The sequence below is a fragment of the Sebastes umbrosus genome, chromosome 18 (genome assembly GCF_015220745.1).
Source record: "Sebastes umbrosus isolate fSebUmb1 chromosome 18, fSebUmb1.pri, whole genome shotgun sequence".
Taxonomy (NCBI): domain Eukaryota; kingdom Metazoa; phylum Chordata; class Actinopteri; order Perciformes; family Sebastidae; genus Sebastes; species Sebastes umbrosus.
This window is the reverse complement of record NC_051286.1, coordinates 3,602,243-3,623,507: the sequence shown is the minus strand read 5'-3', so window position 1 is coordinate 3,623,507 and position 21,265 is coordinate 3,602,243. Positions and strand designations below refer to the sequence as shown.

The 21,265-nt window shown below is 40.5% G+C and overlaps 2 protein-coding genes across 5 annotated transcripts; one reads left to right on the top strand and one right to left on the bottom strand.

The window, feature by feature from the left end:
* Positions 1 to 1,598: 1,598 nt before the first annotated feature.
* On the bottom strand, positions 1,599 to 5,050 carry LOC119477372 (protein LBH-like). Its single transcript, XM_037751442.1, has 4 exons — positions 4,901 to 5,050; positions 2,732 to 2,843; positions 2,183 to 2,327; positions 1,599 to 2,048 (listed from the first exon to the last, which is right to left on the bottom strand). The coding sequence occupies exons 2-4, from the start codon at positions 2,801 to 2,803 to the stop codon at positions 1,996 to 1,998; spliced, it is 270 nt and encodes an 89-aa protein (XP_037607370.1). The 5' UTR covers positions 2,804 to 2,843; positions 4,901 to 5,050; the 3' UTR covers positions 1,599 to 1,995.
* A 2,011-nt stretch (positions 5,051 to 7,061) lies between these two features.
* Positions 7,062 to 20,788, top strand: LOC119477371 (tumor necrosis factor alpha-induced protein 2-like). Of its 4 annotated transcripts, none has more exons than XM_037751439.1 (15): positions 7,062 to 7,185; positions 7,832 to 7,975; positions 9,963 to 10,070; positions 11,349 to 11,809; positions 12,418 to 12,629; positions 12,993 to 13,107; positions 13,227 to 13,349; positions 14,152 to 14,246; positions 14,331 to 14,423; positions 14,609 to 14,735; positions 14,817 to 14,942; positions 15,031 to 15,180; positions 15,388 to 15,512; positions 16,491 to 16,648; positions 19,034 to 20,788. In XM_037751439.1, exons 1-15 carry the CDS (start codon positions 7,179 to 7,181, stop codon positions 19,315 to 19,317), a joined length of 2,328 nt encoding a protein of 775 aa, XP_037607367.1. In that variant the 5' UTR covers positions 7,062 to 7,178; the 3' UTR covers positions 19,318 to 20,788. The 4 variants fall into 4 exon arrangements, with proteins under 4 accessions (XP_037607367.1, XP_037607368.1, XP_037607365.1 ...); XM_037751440.1 differs by having other exon boundaries at positions 9,960 to 10,070; positions 11,352 to 11,809; XM_037751437.1 differs by having other exon boundaries at positions 9,960 to 10,070.
* Positions 20,789 to 21,265: the final 477 nt, after the last annotated feature.

Below are 21,265 nucleotides of genomic sequence, written 5' to 3'. Positions count from 1 at the left end.
CACAAAGACTGGAAGCGGAGGCAAACTGCTAGCCTAGCTCTCCTGATATCCGTTCTGAAACACGAAGACAGCCGACAGGAGGATTCCTCTAACGTGTTGCTGTAAAGTGTTTTATTTTGTAAAGTGCATGTTTCCTGTAGCTCGAGGCTAGTTCACCAAATGTGCACTTTTTCATTTGACAAACACCTCGTGGAAACGGGTGCAGCTGAGATACTTTGAGGTTTTATTTATTTTGACAGCGTTTTTTTCGTGCTCTGCAGCCAATGAGAATGTATTGATTCATCATCTGCCCAACAACACTTAGCCTGATTGGCCGTTGCTGTGATGATGTAACCGCTGCTGCTGCTACAGGTGATTGGTGTTTCCCTTCTGTTACAGTGCATGAGACTGAAGCAGACCAGCTGTATGTTTCCTGTTATCAAACCTTTTTATGCATCATTTTCTGATGATATTTATTAATTTATTACGTTCATCTGGACTCTCATGTGTTCATCATCAACAGGATTTCTTTGTATCACTGTGTCATTTGTAATAAACTGATTTCATGCACTGATGTTTAATGATGAGTGTGATGTAGTGTTTCTGCCTCTGCAGCTTTAATTCAAATATACCAAACTTCTGCTTCGTCATTCTCTCTGACATCCTGCAAGTAGACCAAATAGAAGACAGCTGCTGTTACTGCAGTAGTAAGTAGTAATACTAGTGTCGAAATACTCATTTACAAGTAATTATGTACTGAAGTATTAGCATCAAAATGTACTTAAAGTGTCAAAAGAACTCATGCATTATTTCAATATTATATTATTCTGTTTTATCACTAACAAATTCTCATGTGAGAGTATTTTAATGTTCGTCAATGTGGTTCTAGTTTTACATACTTTGTATACTACTATATTAGTAGTAAAGTACTGCATCACATCATAAACATATCACATGTTTCCTTATGTAAAAAGTCTGGGATGTCGTGGAGTTGAAGTATAAAGTAGCAGGAAATGGAAATACTCAAGTCATGTACCACAAAATTGTACTTAAATATAATACTTGGGTAAATGTACTTAATTACTTTCCACCTCTGCACAAATCAAATGAAACTAAAATTATTTGACAGTTTTACGTAAAGGATAATGTTAAGCACGCTGGTCATTGTTGTGAAATAAACCGCATCACCCTTAAGAAATAACAGACCATAAAACGCTGTGATTGACCAATCAGAATCGAGTATTCAACGAAGCCGTGTAATAATAAAACAGATACTAAGTAAGGGATAATGTACAGGTAGCCGGTCATTGTTGTGAAATAATCCCCGACAGGGCATCGCCCAGAAAGGGTTTATTTCACAACAATGACCGGCTAGCTGTACATTATCCCTCTTATTACACGGATAATTATCTAAGAAATCAATAATTTGACACAAAAAACGGTCCTCCATAGCCCGACATCTGAACTGCGCCCATAGCAACGGTCTGTTATACATAGCAACGGTCTGCTATACAAAGCAACGGTCAGTTATACATAGCAACGGTCTGCTATACATAGCAACAGTCTGTTATGAAGAAATAACAGACCGTAGAACGTAGAAGAGTATTCAACAAAGCCGTGTAATAAAAACAAATAATAATAATAATACAAAACAGCTTCATTCTGATCAATAACTAATTGAATAAAAGCAGTTAAAATTGATAAAAACATCTGAAGCTTCATTTTCTGATTTTTATTCAGATTTTTAATATTTAATGTAATATAATATAATATAATATAATATAATATAATAAATGCAGATCTGCATCCCAGAATCCTCTGCGGCCCGTCGACCCTCGTAACGTCTAAACTCTTTTAATTAAATTTCTCCTCTTTGATTGGCTCGGTCTGTCCTGATCTGACTCCGCCCCCTGGCCTGGAGGTGGGGCTACAGGTGAGTTTTGGCCCCGCCCCTCCCCTCGTCACAGAGTCCTTCACACTGATTGGCTGAAGAAGAAGCCACGTCAGTCAGAGGTTTTAAACCCCGCTCATCACCTGCTCCTCTGGCTCCGCCTCCTCCACAGGTACACCTGGGATAAAACACCTGATGACGTCACTCCGGCTCAGGTACACACACTGATTATTATTGATTATTACTGATCAATAAAACTGTGCCAATAACTTGTAATAACGCAGAATGTTTCTTTTAATGTGACGACCTCACCTGTCACCTGGGCTTTGCCCTCTCTGACATCACTGCTGACATCATCAGGAGGCCAGCGCAGCTCTCCACTCTCCACCTCGCCTCCGTCTGTCGGCTCCACCACGATGGACGGGACATGCCTGGAAAGTTTGGGAAAACACTCCACCTAGAGGAGAAGGAAGGACCAATCAGAGAGGAGTCACACCTGAGGAGAAGGAGGGACCAATCAGAGAGGACTCACACCTGAGGAGAAGAAAGGACCAATCAGAGAGGAGTCACACCTGAGGAGAAGGAGGGACCAATCAGAGAGGACTCACACCTGAGGAGAAGGAAAGGACCAGAGAGGACTCACACCTGAGGAGAAGGAGGAACCAATCAGAGAGGAGTCACACCTAAGGAGAAGGAGGAACCAATCAGAGGAGAGTCACACCTGAGGAGAAGGAAATGACCGGAGAAGGAGGTACCAGTCAGTGAGGACTCACCTGTTGGAGTACCTGAGCTCACTTTGACGGACAGGTTGGTTAAAGGACGAGTTCACTGTTGTGATGTGTGTGTGTATTTGAGTCTCACCTGAAGAGCCACTACATCCTCTCCAGAAGCTCCGCCCACTGTTGAGTCAGAGTTGTTCATCACCTGCGTCATATCAGCCAATCAGAATGCAGAGACAGCCGGAAACAGGAAGCTGAGAGACAAAATAAAATCACCAAAATAAAAGAATGTGGAGGTAAGAGAGATGGACAGACAGATAGCACCCTCTGCTGGACACATCAGACATCTGCAGAGGAACAAGAACATGTGAGATTGTTTGCATGTGTTTGTGCTGCACAGCACACCTGTAGGTCACCATGACAACACAGACAGACTCTACACCTTTCTCCCTTCCCAGTTTGTACATCCTCAATTCCTTTCCTCGCCTCCTCTCCTTGCGTCTTAGTCCCTTAAAACTCTTTTATTTTGAAAATACCAGCAGAGTTATTTCTAAGGTGATAAAAACAGAAGATGTGAGAGGCTGCTCAGACTCTGCAGTCAAATCCATGGAAATGAGCTTAGACTGCCCCATTGCATGCTGGGATACATGACATCACCTCTGACTCTCGGAGGCCTTACAAAAAAAAAAGTTTATTTAAGAGTGCTATTAGTATACTTCTTTAAGCTTAAAATAAAAGAGTATACTTTCAGTTTGCTTTTTATGTACTTATCGGAGATACCCTTAACAAAATTATACTTAAGTATACCTGGCTTATGCCGACAAGTATACAGAAACGTTTAAGTATTCTTGTCAAGTATACAGAAAAGTCCAAGTACACTTGGTTTATACTGAAAAGTATACAGAAAAGTATATTTGGCTAAGTACTATAAGCTCACTTCTTGCTGTAAAAACTATTAAACTAGTAGTTTACGGAGAGTATACTTTAAAGTGTACTTTCATAAACTAAAAAGTGGGCCAGAAGTATATAACTAGTAAACTAACAGTATACCTATATGTTCACTTGGAGTATAGTTCATATTAAAGTTGCAGTATTAAAATACACCTTAGATGTAAACTAGTTGTGTACTCAAAGTTTACTACTTTTACATTTAAAGTACACTTTTATAAAATAATACCAATTAAGTCCCAAGAAGTAATCAAGTAGTACACTTACAAGTATACTAGTACATTGATATTATTATACTTATTACATAAAGTATACTTGGGATTATACTTGAACTATACTTACGTTTACTTATTAGTAGTTCTGGAGAGCTTCCAGGTGTTTTTAGAGAGTTTTATTTTATTTTAAACCTGTTTTTTCTGCGTTTATTTTCAGGCGACGTGACCGTCGGTCTCATTGTGGTTTCATGCTGATCTGTTCAGGTAAGTTAAACCTTTGGAAACTCTTTGATTATTTAACACAATTAATGATCTCTTTTTTCCACTGGAGGAAACACCAACGAACACAACACAGCTGACAAACAAACAGCCGCATCATCATGACAACTGACATGTTATTAGATTGATGTAGGAACTTATTTACTTCCTGTTTTCATCCACACACTGCTGCTTCACATCAAACACTGAATATTTCTCCACAAACTGAATCAGATCCAAAGTTCAGCCCCAAAATAAACTGATGAGACTAAAATACTGTTATCTACTGTCAATATACTGTACTGTATAACTTTAGTATTATATTCACTGTAATATACTCACTGTAGTATTATATTCACTGAGTTTAGTCACTGTAGTATTATATTCACTCAGTATGGTCACTGTAGTGTACTCTCTGTAGTATACACACTGTAGTATTATATTCACTGTAGTATACGCATTGTAGTATTTCACTCACTGTTATATAGTCACTGTAGTGTACACACTGTAGTATTATATTCACTATAGTATAGTCACTGTAGTATACTCATTGTAGTATTTTACTCACTGTAGTATATACTCTGTAGTATACAAACTGTAGTATATTCATGGTAGTATTTTACTCACTGTGGTATACACATTGTGGTATACTCACTAAGGTATACTCACTGAGGAATACTCACTGTAGTATAAACACTAGTATACACACTGTAGTAATGTTATTGTATTCTAGTATACTCACTGTAATAATGTTATTGTACTGCAGTTAATCACACATTTATAACAGAAGTCAGTCAGCAACATGAACCAGCTTCAGTCTCATTTAAATATTCAAACATCATTCAGAAACTAACATAAAATAAAAACAAAGCAAAGAAGAGCTGACCCACCTGATGATGATGAGGAGGAGGAGGAGGAGGAAGATGATGAGGAGGAGGAGGATGAGGATGATGATGCAGTAAACAATAGTGATGTCCCTCTTTAATCCTCAGAGACGCGAAGCCTGTTGTTGGTCTGACAGACGACTCTGCTGCTCTCAGTTTAACTTCAGCTGCTTCTTCCTCTCTCTCTCTGTGTGTGTGTGTGTGTGTGTGTGTGTGGTTTTGCATATCGTCCTGATTTGACTCGGTCTTAGTGATTTGGTTTCAGAGTGAATGCATTGCTGCCCGGCTCTGTTCTGGTTTAGCTCCACACACACTCAGAGGGACGTGAGTCGGGGTTTGATCCCTCGTTGGTGTTCTTCCTCACTGGACCATCTTCATCTTCATCACCAACACAAACCCCCAGAGAGAGGAAGAGGATCACACTGAAACGTCACCTTCATCATCCATCACCATTACATAGTAAACACTCACTATACCATGGTCTGCTGAATACTGGATTCTGATTGGCTGCAGGGTGTCCATTAACTCCTGATAACGGACACCTGCTAAGTAGTTCCAGTTAAAGTGTAGTTAGAGTGTAACGTTAGTCTAAGTACCTGAACACCACAGAGAAATACTAACTGATACTCTGTATCACATCAGAAGAACTCTGTCCCTCTGAACTAACTGATACTTTGTATCACATCAGAAGAACTCTGTCCCTCTGAACTAACTGATACTTTGTATCACATCAGAAGAACTCCGTCCCTCTGAACTAACTGATACTTTGTATCACATAAGAAGAACTCTGTCCCTCTGGACTAACTGATACTTTGTATCACATCAGAAGAACTCTGTCCCTCTGAACTAACTGATACTTTGTATCACATCAGAAGAACTCCGTCCCTCTGAACTAACTGATACTTTGTATCACATCAGAAGAACTCTGTACCTCTGAACTAACTGATACTTTGTATCACATCAGAAGAACTCCGTCCCTCTGAACTAACTGATACTTTGTATCACATCAGAAGAACTCCGTCCCTCTGAACTAACTGATACTTTGTATCACATCAGAAGAACTCCGTCCCTCTGAACTAACTGGTGAGACAGGTGGGACTGGTGAGACTGGTGAGACTGGTGAGACAGGTGGGACTGGTGGGACAGGTGGGACAGATGAGACTCTTGAGACAGGTGAGACTGGTGAGACAGGTGGGACAGGTAAGACAGGTGGGAGTGGTGGGACAGGTGAGACTGTTGAGACAGGTGAGACTGGTGAGACAAGTGGGACTGTTGAGACTGGTGAGACTGGTGAGACTGGTGAGACAAGTGGGACTGTTGAGACTGGTGGGACACGTGAGATGGGTGAGACAGGTGAGACTGGTGGGACTGTTGAGGCAGTTGGGACAGGTGAGACTTTAGACAGGTGAGACACGTGAGACAGCTCAGACAGGTGTGACAGGCGAGACAGGTGGGACAGATGTGACTGGTGGGACAAGTGAGACAGGTGGGACTGGTGGGACTGTTGAGGCAGGTGGGACAGGTGAGACTTTAGACAGGTGAGACACGTGAGCCTGGTGGGACAGGTGAGACTGGTGAGACAGGTGGGACTGGTGAGACAGGTGGGACTGGTGGGGACAGGTGGGACTGGTGAGACAAGTGGGATTGGTGAGACAGGTGAGACTGTTGAGACTGGTGGAACAGGTGGGACTGTTGCGACTGGTGAGACAGGTAAGACAGGTGGGACAGGTGAGACAGGTGGGACTGGTTAGACTGGTTAGACTGTTGAGACAGGTGAGACAGGTGGGACAAGTGAGACAGGTGGGACAGGTGGGACTGGTGATCTGACCTTGTCAGTTTCCATCTATTATTGATCACAGCTGCATTGATTATTAACGAGGAGTTACATCACACACACACACACACACACACACACACACACACACACACATACATACTCTGGCTCAACTCACCTCTGATTGGTTAGAGTGTCTGTGATGTCATCAGTACATCAGGATTAAACTGAGAATATTAAATATATGTGATGTTATAGTATGTTAAAAAAAACTTCCTTTATTACAATATACAGAACTGTAAAGGTAAAAAAAAAAGGTAAAAAAGTGGTCTATTATTTTAATGTTGGCAGTCTGATGAGAGTTCTGCAGTCTCGGTTGGTTTCGGTTTTGGTTTCGGTTTGTTTGGTGCTGCGTATGTCTGAAACTGCTGATCGCGCATGCGCACATCTACAGCTGTGACTGTGCAGAGGGATGATTGTTGAAGCTCCATCACTGAATAAAACGGAGAGATGGAAGGTAGGAAACAGCTGCTTTATGATATTTACACACTTTAATGTGTCTTATTCTGAAGGATCTTTTTTGTATATATATTCAGTCATCAGTTGATTTAGATCCTGAACAAAGAGTTAATGGTTCCTGATGCTGCTCAGTCTGCTCTGATATTAATTAACTAAAATATTGATAATTGTTTAATAAAAAATAACTTAATGAGAGGTTTATTGTTACACTGTGAAGGAAAACTGACTTCATTTGAACCTGGTCCAACAGGTAAAACAGGCTAAAAAATAATGAATGAAAGGTATTTATGGATGTTTAGTTTATAAAGCAATGATGTTTTTTACCTTTTATATCTGATGTTTGTTCCCATATTAAATCAATTATCAAAGGTTTGAAGAATCTGTAAAACTTGAACCAAACCCCATTAAAAAACTTAACAATTTAAGATTTTTAAACTGAGTTATTCCACATTTCATCTCTAATGTTCTGTTATTATCACATTTTCTTAATAATGTGATTTATATAAACATGTGACGTGTTTGTCTCTCAGATATGAGACGTTCTTTCTTTCATTAATGTCTCTACAGAACTCTGGTTCCGTCTCTGTGACAGGTCATTTATTTACATGAACATGTTGTGTATAAAGTTGGTGATGAATGTTCAGCAGGAGGCGTTAAGGAGAACCAAGAAGGAGAGAGGAGGAAGCTGCCCAAACTGAAGAACCCTGCTAAGCTCTGGAAGAACCGCAAACAGCGGAAGCACACCGACACTGCAGATCCTCAAAGAACCTCAGAAAGAACACCATCAGGTCAGAACCAAGAGAACCAAAAAAATCAAGGAAATACCCTTGGACCTCAGGGGTTAATAAAATAAGGATACAAAATGTTGATGTAAGATAGTATAATTTATTAAATAAATAAATAGATAAATGAATAAATAAATGAATGAATGAATGAATAAATTAATTAATAGATTAAATAAATAAATGAACGAATTAATTAATTAATACATTAATTAATAAAGGAATGAATGAATAAATAAATGAATAAATGAAAAAAAATGAATAAGTGAATAAATAATTAAAAAAAAAAATACAAATAAATAAATGAATGAATGAATAAATAAATGAATGAATAAATAAATAAAGGAATGAATTAATGAATAAATAAATGAATAAATGAAAAAATTAAATTAAATAATAAATAAATAAATAAATGAATGAATGAATGAATAAATAAATAAATAAATAAAAATGCTAATCAATTAAATACAATTCAAGATTGTTCTTCATCATCTCCAGACAGGAAATTAAAACCAGTAGCAGCTCTTTATTTTATTAATAATGCATATATAAGAACTGCGTGGTAATCACCCAGCAGACAGACAGATGGCTCCACCTCATCGTGTGTGTGTGTGTGTGTGTGTGTGTGTGTGTGGGTGTGTGTGTTTAACCCCGCCCATCCGGGCTGCTCCATCACTGAATCAAACGGAGACATGGAAGGTAGGAAGCAGCTGCTGCTTTATCTGTTCTTTACACACTTTAATGTGTTGTGTTTTATTCTGAAGGATCATTAAAGAAGAAGAATCTAAAGTCTGATATTCACCGGATAGGATCTTGATCTGTTTATTGATCCGTTTGCAACATCGTTCATCAGTTGAGTCGATCCTGAACAAAGTGTTTAAAGTTCCTGATGCTGCTGAGTCTGCTCTGACATTAATTATTAATAGTTTAATAAGTTAATGAGAGTTTTATTGTCGAGATCTGTAACTTTACACTGTGAATGAAAACTGGTCCCTGAGATTCATCAGTTGATTTAGATCCTGAACAAAGTGTTAAAAGTTCCTGATGCTCTGATATTAATTAACTAAACTATTGATAACAGTTTAATAAATAACTTAATGAGAGGTTTATTTATTTAGAGATCTGCAAGGTTACACTGTGAAGGAAAACGGATCGATGACTTCATTTGAACCTGGTCCAACAGGTAAAACACAGGTTACAAAAGAAGTTTGTGTTTAATTTAAAAAATAAAAATAAAATAAAATAAATAACAATAACAATAAACATAAAAACAACAAAAATATAATAATTGTAACAAAATAATAGTAATAATTATGCAAATATTAAAAATAGTGATAATAAAAAATGATAATATTTATAATAATAATAACAATAATGGGCTACAAAAAGAAGTTAATAAACTACATTTCAGTTATATTAAATGAAATGAGACGTTCTCTGTGGAGTTCAAGTGACATGTAGATTAATAAATAATGACATTAATGACGAACATGTCAGATAATCAGAGTTAATAGTTTTTTTCATTTCAAACTGTCAGTATACAGAGTAACAAAAGGAAACATGAGGATAACTAATAGTGAAAATATTAAAAGAGCAACAAAACATAAAAAGGACAACAGAAATTCAACGTATTGATGGATGTTCAGTTTATAAATGAATGATGTTTTTACCTTTTATATCTGATGTTTGTTCTCATATTAAATCAATTATCAAAGGTTTGAAGAATCTGTAAAACTTGAATCAAACTCCATTAAAAACCTTTACAATTTAAGATCCTTAAACTGAATTATTCAACATTTCATCTCTAATGTTCTGTTATTATCACATTTCCTTAATAATGTGATTTATATAAACATGTGACGTGTTTGTCTCTCAGATATGAGACGTTCTTTCTGTCATTAATGTCTCTACAGAACTCTGGTTCCGTCTCTGTGACAGTTCATTTATTTACATGAACATGTTGTGTATAAAGTTGGTGATGAATGTTCAGCAGGAGGCGTTAAGGAGAACCAAGAAGGAGAGAGGAGGAAGCTGCCCAAACTGAAGAACCCTGCTAAGTTCTGGAAGAACCGCAAACAGCGGCCCCACATCAACAATGCAGGTCAGAAACAGGAGAACCTCAGATAGAACACCATCAGGTCAGAACCAAGAGAACCTCAGATAGAACACCGTCAGGTTAGAACCAAGAGAAACTCAGATGGAACACCGTCGGGTTACAACCAAGAGAACCTCAGATAGAACACCGTCGGGTTACAACCAAGAGAACCTCAGATAGAACACCATCAGGTTAGACCAACAGAACCTCAGATAGAACACCATCAGGTTAGACCAACAGAACCTCAGATAGAACACCATCAGGTCAGAACCAACAGAACCTCAGATAGAACACCATCAGGTCAGAACCAAGAGAACCTCAGATAGAACACCATCAGGTCAGACCAACAGAACCTCAGATAGAACACCATCAGGTCAGAACCAAGAGAACCTCAGATAGAACACCGTCAGGTTAGACCAACAGAACCTCACGTAGAACACCATCAGGTTCGAACCAAGAGAACCTCGGATAGAAAACCATCAAGTCAGACCAACAGAACCTCAGATAGAACACCATCAGGTTAGAACCCAGTGAACATCACATAGAACACCATCAGGTTAGAACCAAGAGAACCTCAGATAGAACACCATCAGATCAGAACCAGAACCTCAGATAGAACACCATCAGGTTAGAACCAGAAGCCCAGATAGAACACCATCAGATCAGAAGCAGAAACACAGATAGAACACCATCAGATCAGAACCAGAACCCCAGATAGAACGCCATCAGATCAGAACCAGAACCCCAGATAGAACGCCATCAGATCAGAACCAGAACCCCAGATAGAACGCCCTCAGATCAGAACCAGAACCCCAGATAGAACACCATCAGATCAGAAGCAGAACCTCAGATAGAACACCATCAGATCAGAACCAGAACCCCAGATAGAACACCATCAGATCAGAAGCAGAACCTCAGATAGAACATCATCAGATAAGAACCAGAAGCCCAGATAGAACACCATCAGATCAGAACCAGAACCCCAGATAGAACACCATCAGATCAGAAGCAGAACCTCAGATAGAACATCATCAGATCAGAACCAGAACCCCAGATAGAACGCCATCCGATCAGAACCAGAACCTCAGATAGAACACCATCAGATCAGAACCAGAACTTTGGGTAGAACGCAGGATCCGCCCTGTAGATCAGAACCACTTTGTATTACCTTGTTGTTGAAAGGTTCTCTACAGATAAACTTACCTTGTTCTGGTTCTGTGATGTCAGAGTTTGAGGTTCTGCTAGAATATTCATAATAAAACAGGAATATTCTGTTTGTTGCAGCAGATGAGTTGGACTGTGAGGAGGTTCCTGAGCAGCAGCAGGAGGAGGAGAAGGGGCAGTTGGAGGAGGAGAGCAGTAGGCTCATTATCAGGGAGGAGCAGCTGTTCAGTCAAGACTCCCGCAGTGAGGAGGAGGAGGACCAGCTGCAGAAAGACTTTGAGGCTCTGAACCTGCAGATGTGGATGGCCGTCCACAGCACCTTCAACACCTCCACCACCTCCTCCTCCTCCTCGGAGCACCTAAAGGTCCTGAGGAGTGCTGTGGCCTCCATCCAGCAGCAGGAGGAGCAGGACCGGCGCTGGGCAGGCTGTCCGGAGGAGAGAGTCCCGGTGTGGCGTCCTCAGAAGTGTCTCAGCACTCACAACACTCTGCTGCAGAATATGGTGGTGTCCAGACTGATGAAGGCTGCTGAGGAAGACTGCGGTGAAGCCAACAGACTGTCGTCTCCTCTGAAGAAAGAGGTGAGTTGTCAACGTGCAGGTGTGTCGTATGGAGAACTTCTGTTACTGATGTACCTGTAGAGGTGTGTTGTATTGAGAATGTTACTGATGTACCTGTGCAGGTGTGTCGTATGGAGAATGTTACTGATGTACCTGTGCAGGTGTGTCGTATGGAGAATGTTACTGATATACCTGTACAGGTGTGTTGTATGGAGAATGTTACTGATGTACCTGTACAGGTGTGTTGTATGGAGAATGTTACTGATATACCTGTACAGGTGTGTTGTATGGAGAATGTTACTGATGTACCTGTACAGGTGTGTCGTATGGAGAATGTTACTGATGTACCTGTACAGGTGTGTTGTATGGTGAATGTTACTGATATACCTGTACAGGTGTGTTTTATGGAGAATGTTACTGATATACCTGTACAGGTGTGTTATATGGAGAATGTTACTGATATACCTGTACAGGTGTGTCGTATGGAGAATATTACTGATATACCTGTACAGGTGTGTTGTATGGAGAATATTACTGATATACCTGTACAGGTGTGTCATATGGAGAATGTAACTGATATACCTATACAGGTGTGTTTTATGGAGAATGTTACTGATATACCTGTACAGGTGTGTCGTATGGGGAAGCGTGTGAAGGAGGACCTGCTGACGGTGGTGAGGACGGTGCAGGACTGCTACCCTCCACAGATGGACATCCTGAATGTGTATTCTGGACTCTTCCATCAGAGCTTCTCTGCTCGGCTGACTGAACTCGCTGCTTCTGAACTGGAACAAGACGACTGCAGCTACCTGCTGTTCTGGATCAACCAATACTATCCACAGTGAGTCCGTCAAACACACTTCACTCTGTGTGGACGGTATGAGTTCAATAAACTTAATAATAATTAATCAAGTATATCATATTATATATAATATATCTGCAGTATATAATACTATGAAATATATATAATAGAAATGTAAGAGAATACTATGATATAGTATAAAAACACAATAATAAGTGGTGGTGAATTACTATTGTGGTTATATAAAGTAGTGTGCATGTGTTAGGTACGTCACTGCTTCAAGTTGTTACAGAACGTGTAACAACAACACATTCATAACCCCCACATAATGAATCATACTAGTCACTGATCTGGAACCAGTTTTACCTGTAACATCTCAGGTGTACCTGTTTCCTCCTGCAGTGAAATATTAAACCATGAGGAACTGAAGGGAAAGGTAAAGACGGCCTGTCTGGGTTCTCTGCTGCTGCAGGACCATCTGAACCGACTGGAGGACCAGTTCCTGACCCACAAAGAGGTAAAGACCAGCACACTGGTGGCAACTGGAACAGACATTCATTTAAATGAAAATCCTCCAGATTATCACTTTAAAGAATAAGAAAGTCAAATGGTGTGAAACGTTTTTCTTTCCTTCAGGAAAACGTGAAGTTGTGGCTGAACACAGCTCTGACAAAAGAAGAGGAGAGCTGGCTGAGCGGCCAGAAACCTGAACTCATCGACCAGTGCTACTTCAGTCCACTGGCTATAGATGTCATACAGGTGAGACACAGTCAGTACAGGTGAGACACAGTCAGTACAGGTGAGACACAGTCAGTACAGGTGAGATACAGTCAGACACAGTCAGTACAGGTGAGATACAGCCAGAGACAGTCACTACAGGTGGAATACATACAGTCAGTACAGGTGAGACACAGTCATTACAGGTGAGACACAGACATTACAGATGGGACACAGTCAGTACAGGTGAGATACAGTCAGAGACAGTCAGTACAGGTGGGATACATACAGTCAATACAGGTGGGAGACAGTCATTACAGGTGAGACACAGTCAGTACAGGTGAGATACAGTCAGACACAGTCAGTACAGGTGAGACACAGTCAGTACAGGTGAGACACAGTCAGTACAGGTGAGATACAGTCAGACACAGTCAGTACAGGTGAGATACATACAGTCAGTACAGGTGAGATACAGTCAGTACAGGTGAGACACAGTCAGTACAAGTGAGATACAGTCAGTACAGGTGAGATACAGTCAGTACAGGTGAGATACAGTCAGTACAGGTGAGTCACAGTCAGTACAGGTGAGATACAGTCAGTACAGGTGAGATACAGTCAGTACAGGTGAGACACAGTCAGTACAGGTGAGATACAGTCAGTACAGGTGAGACAGTCAGTACAGGTGAGATACAGTCAGTACAGGTGAGACACAGTCAGTACAAGTGAGACACAGTCAGTACAGGTGTTCTGTATGAAACGCTAGGAAACAACTGTAATCCAGGTAGTGATGTAAACAGGTGTGCAGCAGGTGTACCTGGATATGTCTCTGTATTTCTGTTTCCAGTTGATGAACAAACCCCTGACTGAGTTCAGTTGTGCCATCACAGAGCAGGGGAAAGCTCACAGGATCACAGCTCACCTGGAAAGTTTCTTCTGCAGGTAGATCCACTGAACTTGTGAATATTAACAATTCTTGTTGATCAGGTGTTCTGTTATATTAAATATGCAGTGTGTGTGTTCCAGCTATAAAAAGTGCCTGGAGGAGTTTGTGAAGGGAAACCACAACAACGCTGGCTCAGTGATAAAAGCTCACCTGGTCTGTGAGCAGCAGTTCAGGTACAATTACACACCTGTCAAACCTCCATTTACACATCAGTGATTCCAGTACTAAAGATCTGGGCCTTTATTTCCTGAGGCATTCAGGTAACTGTAGGAAGTCACTGCTGGATGAGACAGGTGATGAGAAAGTGAGCTCTGATTGGACGTTGTGTTTTCCTGCTCTGTTGCTGATTGGTTCTCAGGGTTTACATCACAAGTGAAACAGGAAGTCTGTCGGAGCAGCAGAGACGTCGCTGTCTGGAAACTCTGTCGGCCCTGAAGGATTGTGGGTACAGGTATTTCACCTGTCCCATTCAAATCCAGCTGAAGGTACAAATAGTGAGTGTACTGCAGTGTTTATATCACTCTTATCCACCAATCAATAAACAATAATCAATGTGTTGTGTTCAGGTGTATTTCACTCAGCTGTGGACGTCGGTCTGGTTGGACGGGTCACTTCCTGTCGTCGACTCTCTGCTGGACTCTCTGAACGAACAGCTGACCGACCTGACTGACCTGAAACCAGCCTGCAGACAGGTGAGACTGTTTGTCTGCTTACCTGTCTGTCTGACTGACCACCTGTCTGTCTGTCTGTCTGTCTGATTCACCACCTGTCTGTCTGCAGTCCCTGCTGTGTGTCCTCCATCAGAACCTGGCTCTTCAGTATGTGAAGAGGACGATGAAGACCAGGGCGCGGAGCTCAGAGCAGCAGGTGGGCGGAGCTCAGAGGATGACCGAAGACGCCCGAACGATCAATGACTTCTTCAACGAAAGGGTGAGACACGTGCACGCTCATACATGTGCACGCCGCTCAGTATCAGGGTTGCTGTAGTTCAGTCGACCTTTAGATCCTGGGATGGATTTAAAATCACGTGGAAACCTTTAGCCCTGTCTCACATCGAGACCTCCAATCTGTGACAGTAAAGATGTAGTACTGTAGTAGTGCTGCAGTATTATCACAGTACTGTGTTTGTGTCCTCAGGGCTGCAGTGAGTCTCTGTGGCTCGGTGAGATGCTCTGCAGCGTTGCTGAGGTTCTTCGTCTGCAGGATCCTGGAAGTGTTCAACTGGAGGTCGTCAATCTGGCCAGAACGTTCCCCGACTTCAGGTACAGGTAGAGAGACAGAGAGAGAGAGAGACAGAGAGAGAGAGAGAGAGCGAAGACGGCGAATGATGAATTCAATTAATTTCATGACGACGTCACAGCGTCAGCTAAACAAAGTCCTGCTGCTGAGCGGTGGGCTCTGTGGGGATAAATTTGTCACTTTCTGTTATCATATTCAAACACTGAAAGCTATAATCTGGGTCAGCTGTGTGACTAACACCTGGTTGCCGTAGGAGACGGCAGGTGTGGCCTGGCGGGGTTCAGGTATCACCGGTGTGAAACACTGAGAGGAGTCATGTTCACAAAAAACCCTGCACCCTGCAGTCTGTTTGACTTCATTTACTAAACATACATTATCTACAGTATATCGCCAAAGATTATATATTTATACTTATATACGGTATCTCTCTAAAGATCATATATTTATATTTATACACAGTATATCTCTAAACATTATTTATTTGTATACAATATATCTCTAAACATTATATATTCATACACAGTATATCTCTAAACATTATATATTTATATACATTATATCTCTAAACATTATATATTTATATACAGTATATCTCTAAACATTATAATACATACAGTATATCTCTAAACATTCTGTATTTATTTTTATATACACTATATCTCAAAACATTATTTATAAATATTTATACATAGTTTTTCTCTAAACATTATAAATTTATACACAATATATCTATAAACATTATATATTTATATTTGAACTGTATTCTACGGATTTTGGTTTAAATTTGTCTCATTTGAAGAATGTTTTTATTAACTATGACTTGTGTTTTTAAGATTGGTTTGATTGGTTGTTGCAGCCTGTGACTCAGGTATAAACAAGGTGTGAGTGTGATGAATAAAGATCTATAATGAAATGTTGCGTCTGTAATAATCTCAGTGTTTTTGTTCACACCTGTCCAACAGGTGTTTCATTGATCACTCCTCTATGTCGTCTCTCCTCAGTGACGCTCACGTGTCAGCACTGCTGTCTCTCAAAACCGGCCTATCGGCTGCTGACGTTCGCTCCATCAGGCGTAGCGTGGAGGAGAATCGCCACCTCGATGTCACCACCAATGAGAGCCATCCATTCTTCTCCAAGGTCAAGGTCAAATGGATCAATAGTAAGATCAATCGGATGGGGCTGTAGACCTGAACTGTTCCAGTATGTTGGCCAGTTAGTATGTTAGTCGTCACTAAACAGTATGTTATGTGTGTTCATCACAGTGTGTTAATGCTTTATCACATTTGACTTTGAAAGTCTGCCAATGGTTACAGGCGGCCATGTTGAAGGACAGAAAGCTAAAGAAATAGTTAGCTTTAAATGTAAAGACGGCCTCTGCTGGTCCAATCTGATGTGGTGTTCCTCAGGGTTCCATTCTGGATCCTCTTCAGTTCCTTCTGTCTGTTAGGAACCATTAGAGAACATGGTCCTCACTATAACTGTTGTAATGTTTGGACCATAGAAACAAAATAGGAGTAGAAGGGGCCATTGAATTGTTGTCTGTGGTAATTTGACTAGTACAAAAAAAATGGCGATTGTTGTTAGTTGTTATGGTGACGACAGAAGCCACGTCAGTGGGGCTTCAAAGCTTGCGGACGCAGTTCGCCGTGAAGAGAACGGATGCAGCTCCCGGAGACAACTGGCTAGCTAGTTAGTTCGGTAGATAGTTAGCTAGGTAGCTTGTCCCCCAGGCGGAGGGACCGTCTAGACCCGACACTGCCACTGCCCACCATCCCACTGCCCAACTGCCCACTAGCCCTCTCCCCACCAGCCCGCTGCCCAACAGCGTCAATGCGCGGTTGAACAATGTGGTACTTTCGCAAAAGCCCTGGGGGAGTCTTGTGTACGTGTCTTGTTGTCCCTCGTACTTGAATGCAAACAAGTACCGTAAGTCTGGAGGTACACCGAAAAAAGCAGGACAAAGATCAATTACTGTATACCATCTCGCTTCAGGTGGAATATTAGAAAGCAGTGTATGTGGATCGGGAACAACAGGCACTTCAGTATCTACAATGGCATTGATTGCTCTTAAATCATGTACCAGCCTGTAGTCTTTAGAGTGTGGTTTCCTTACGGGAAAGACTGGGGCATTGCAGGGGTTTCTGGTTCTAACCAACACTCCTGCTTTTACCAACCCCTCAATGGTGGGTCCTATCCCCGCGATGGCATGTTGTTGAAGTGGATACTGCTTTTGATATGACAACTTGGTTTGCGACGCCAGTGCTTTGGAGGTCTTCAAAGACTTTATTTAAGGAGGACACTCAAAGAGAATTATTGCGATTCTGTAATTTATGTGTTATTATTACTACTTGATCCTTCTGGGAATGAGGAGTCATTCACTAATCTATTCAGGATTATGTCAGATCTCTCTGAAGTTTGCTATCGCAGCAACCGATCTGTTAATTTGTTCTCCGTTTTTGACACTCAACAGGCAGATCAGTCTAGAGCTCCGTTTTGGTTTTACCTCTCTTTGTAAATATTGCTTACTTATTATCGGCTTAGTTTTATATTATTTTAATGTTGTCTTACTTTTTTAATGTCAATAGTTATACTTTACTTTATTGCTCTCCTTTTTCTACTTCTAGTGTTATCTTTCGTTGTCTTCTACTATTACTCTTGTTTTGTTTGTTATTATTTTGTATCTGTTGTTATTTATTTTTATGTTTGAAATAAAGTCATTCATTCATTCATTCATTCATTCATTCATTCATTCAAACAATTTAGGTGTGACTTTTATTACTGTAATTTTAACAATTTTGACTTAGTTAATCTTAGCTAGATTCTTTGGGCAGGGGGAAGCAGAGTTACCTTAAAAATCTGGGCAGAGTGCCAGCTCTGCACAAGGACACATTCAGTCTTTGAAGAAAAAAGCTCTTCTTGCCTCTTTTGGTGGCCACCAACTGGTATCTCAGGGTGCAGGCAGGTTCCCCCCAGGTCCTCAGGCTTTCTCAATAGTGCCAGCTCTTGGCTGGCTCGCCAAATGTAGAAGCAAAGTGTCTCAGACCTTGGGCCAAAGGGTGTCTGGAAACCTTGATCAACTTTCTTCAAAAATCAATGTTCATGATGTCAAAAAGTCAACACAGGATCCTCAAATAACTCTCTGGAGACAGTCCAAGTCTGATGCAAAAAGCAGAGTTTTTATTGTGTTCTATTGGAACAGCTAACACAACCAAAACCCGAGCCTGGTCCGGAACAGACTGACTATGGGGTCTAAAACACAGCCTTACAGACAATTCTGAGGGGCTTTTGATTATCAGTGGTTGTTCAGATTAAACAAGGTACTGGGGGAGTTAGGGACTTTTCCAGTCTTATCAAGTTATGGATTAGCTCATTCAGACACCTTGTGATGGTTCACAAACAACTGTAGGACAAAGCCAGGGTCATGTAGGGACATTACTAAGGGCTACAGAACATCATAACAGTAACAGTGATTATATGCTTTTCAATAAGGTTATATGATCAATATTCTTTATCGTTGGTTAACATATTTCTATGTCATTTCAAGAGTTTCACTTCCACATAGTCCGCTGGCCACCAGCCCGCTGGCCACCAGTCCGCTGCCCACCAGCCCGCTGCCCAACAGTCCGCTGGCCACCAGCCCGCTGGCCACTAGCTCGCTGCCCAACAGTCCGCTGCCACCAGCCTGCTGAACAACAGTCCACTGCCCACCGGCCCGCTGCCCACCAGCCTCCTGCCCAACAGTCCGCTATTTCGATCATTTTCTGTAATCAGTGCAGCACCAAAACAGAACCAGCCCAAGAACCAGCTAGCTGTCAGCTAGCCAGCTAATTCCACCATGCTTCAATGCCACATGCTTACAGAAAATGAGCTGAACAAAGTTGTTACTCATCTGGCGATAGCAATGTGCTTTCCTTCGCTGTGACGAGAGTGTGTGGATGAAGCATTAAATTGTTCAATTTGACTCATTTACTGTACATATGAGACCCAAACTGTAAACTGTCCTGTTGAGTAAAGTTTATGGAGTTGATAGTGAATCCGTTTTCAGAGCTACTGGTTTGAAACTCTCTGTAAGAGTTTCCATCTGTGTGTTTGTGCTGCACCCAACAATCCAGACTCCTCCTGGAAAACAGCTCAGTGCTCCAAGAAGATCAGCTCCAGATGACTCAGTAAAAGTCTGGTCAGACTGTAAAATACTAAAATACTAGTCTGTTCAGAGTTCTGAAATCCATCAAACGAACACCAAACTACCTTCTCAAAGTACCTTTTCTGCCTATTTATGAACTGTATTATGAACCCTTGAATATTCTCAAGGACCCTGGAACTTTCTTCTTGACCTCCAAACCTTCTCATTGAACATCTTGATCATTTAATGACCTCTCAAATTGCATGTTAAAGGACTCTGGAACCTTACAAACCTGCATTAATGCTCTGGATATTGCACGTTTAAATATAGATATATTGAATGTATCCCGTAAAGAAGAGAAAGATTTAGGTTAAATATAAACTTCAGTTTGGTAAAAGGGGAGAAACCTGTTGCAGATGTTAGACAGATGTAACTGGATGAGTCAGTCCAGGTGTGTCTTCTGCCCCCTTCTGGTCACACACTGCAGCTGCTACCTGTCACACTGGAAACACTTTCTATTTCAGAACTTTAATTCTTCATAAGTCACCTCTATGGTGTATAAAAAACTATTCCAATACACACAGTATTTGGCCAAAAGTATATGGACAATGAATTGTGCTGCTTCATTAACTGAGCTGCTCTTAAGGAGAAAACGACAGTTTTCCAATGGAAGTTCTGCATGGATTGTTGGTTTTGTATGTTGTTGTTGTTTTTATGATAAATATAAGAAATAAAAAATCCAAATATTATGACGCACACATAACTTTTCACACATAATATTTACCAATTAAACCATGCACTCAATTAACACACATTTTTCTTTATATAAATGACCGTGTGATTTAAGACAGTATAATGTGATTGTTTTCTTAATATGAATGAACAGACCAGACTTGTATTAATTGTTGTGTGATCTAAGATGTGCCACTATTCTTTATATAAGTAAACAGACCAGACTTCTATTATTTTTTTGTGTGATTTAAGACAATAGAATGTGATACTATTCTTTATTTAAATAAACAGACCATGCTTCAATTAATTTTAGTGTGATTTAAGATGTGATACTGTTCTTTATATAAATGAACAGACCAGACTTCTATTAATTTTGTTGTGATTTAAGACAGTGTAATGTGATTGTATTCTTTATATAAATAAAGAGACCAGACTTCTATTCATTTCAGTATGATTTAAAACTGTATGATACTGCTCTTTATGTGAATGAACAGACCAGACTTAATTTTTGTGTGATTTAAAGGTCCCATATTGTAAAAATGTGAGATTTTCATGTTTTTTTTTATTATAAAGCAAGCTTAAATCCTATATAAACACTGTGAAAGTATCGAAACACTCAATCCACAGGGAAATACACACAGCCCGTATTCAAAAACTCTGCATTTGAAACAAGCTGCCAGGATTTCTGTCCATTTGTGATGTCACGAATATACAATATTTAGACCCTTGACACAATTTTAAACGTAAACATTCTAAATGTGTCCCAGTTTATTCCTGGTTGCATTGTATGTGAATGATATCAGCTGACAGGAAGTACACATGGACCCAAGCTGATGCCTAGCAACGCAATTCTGTTTCAATTCCGTCAAAACGCGCTAAAACGGAGCGTTTCAGACAGAGGGTAAATACAGGTATATTCAA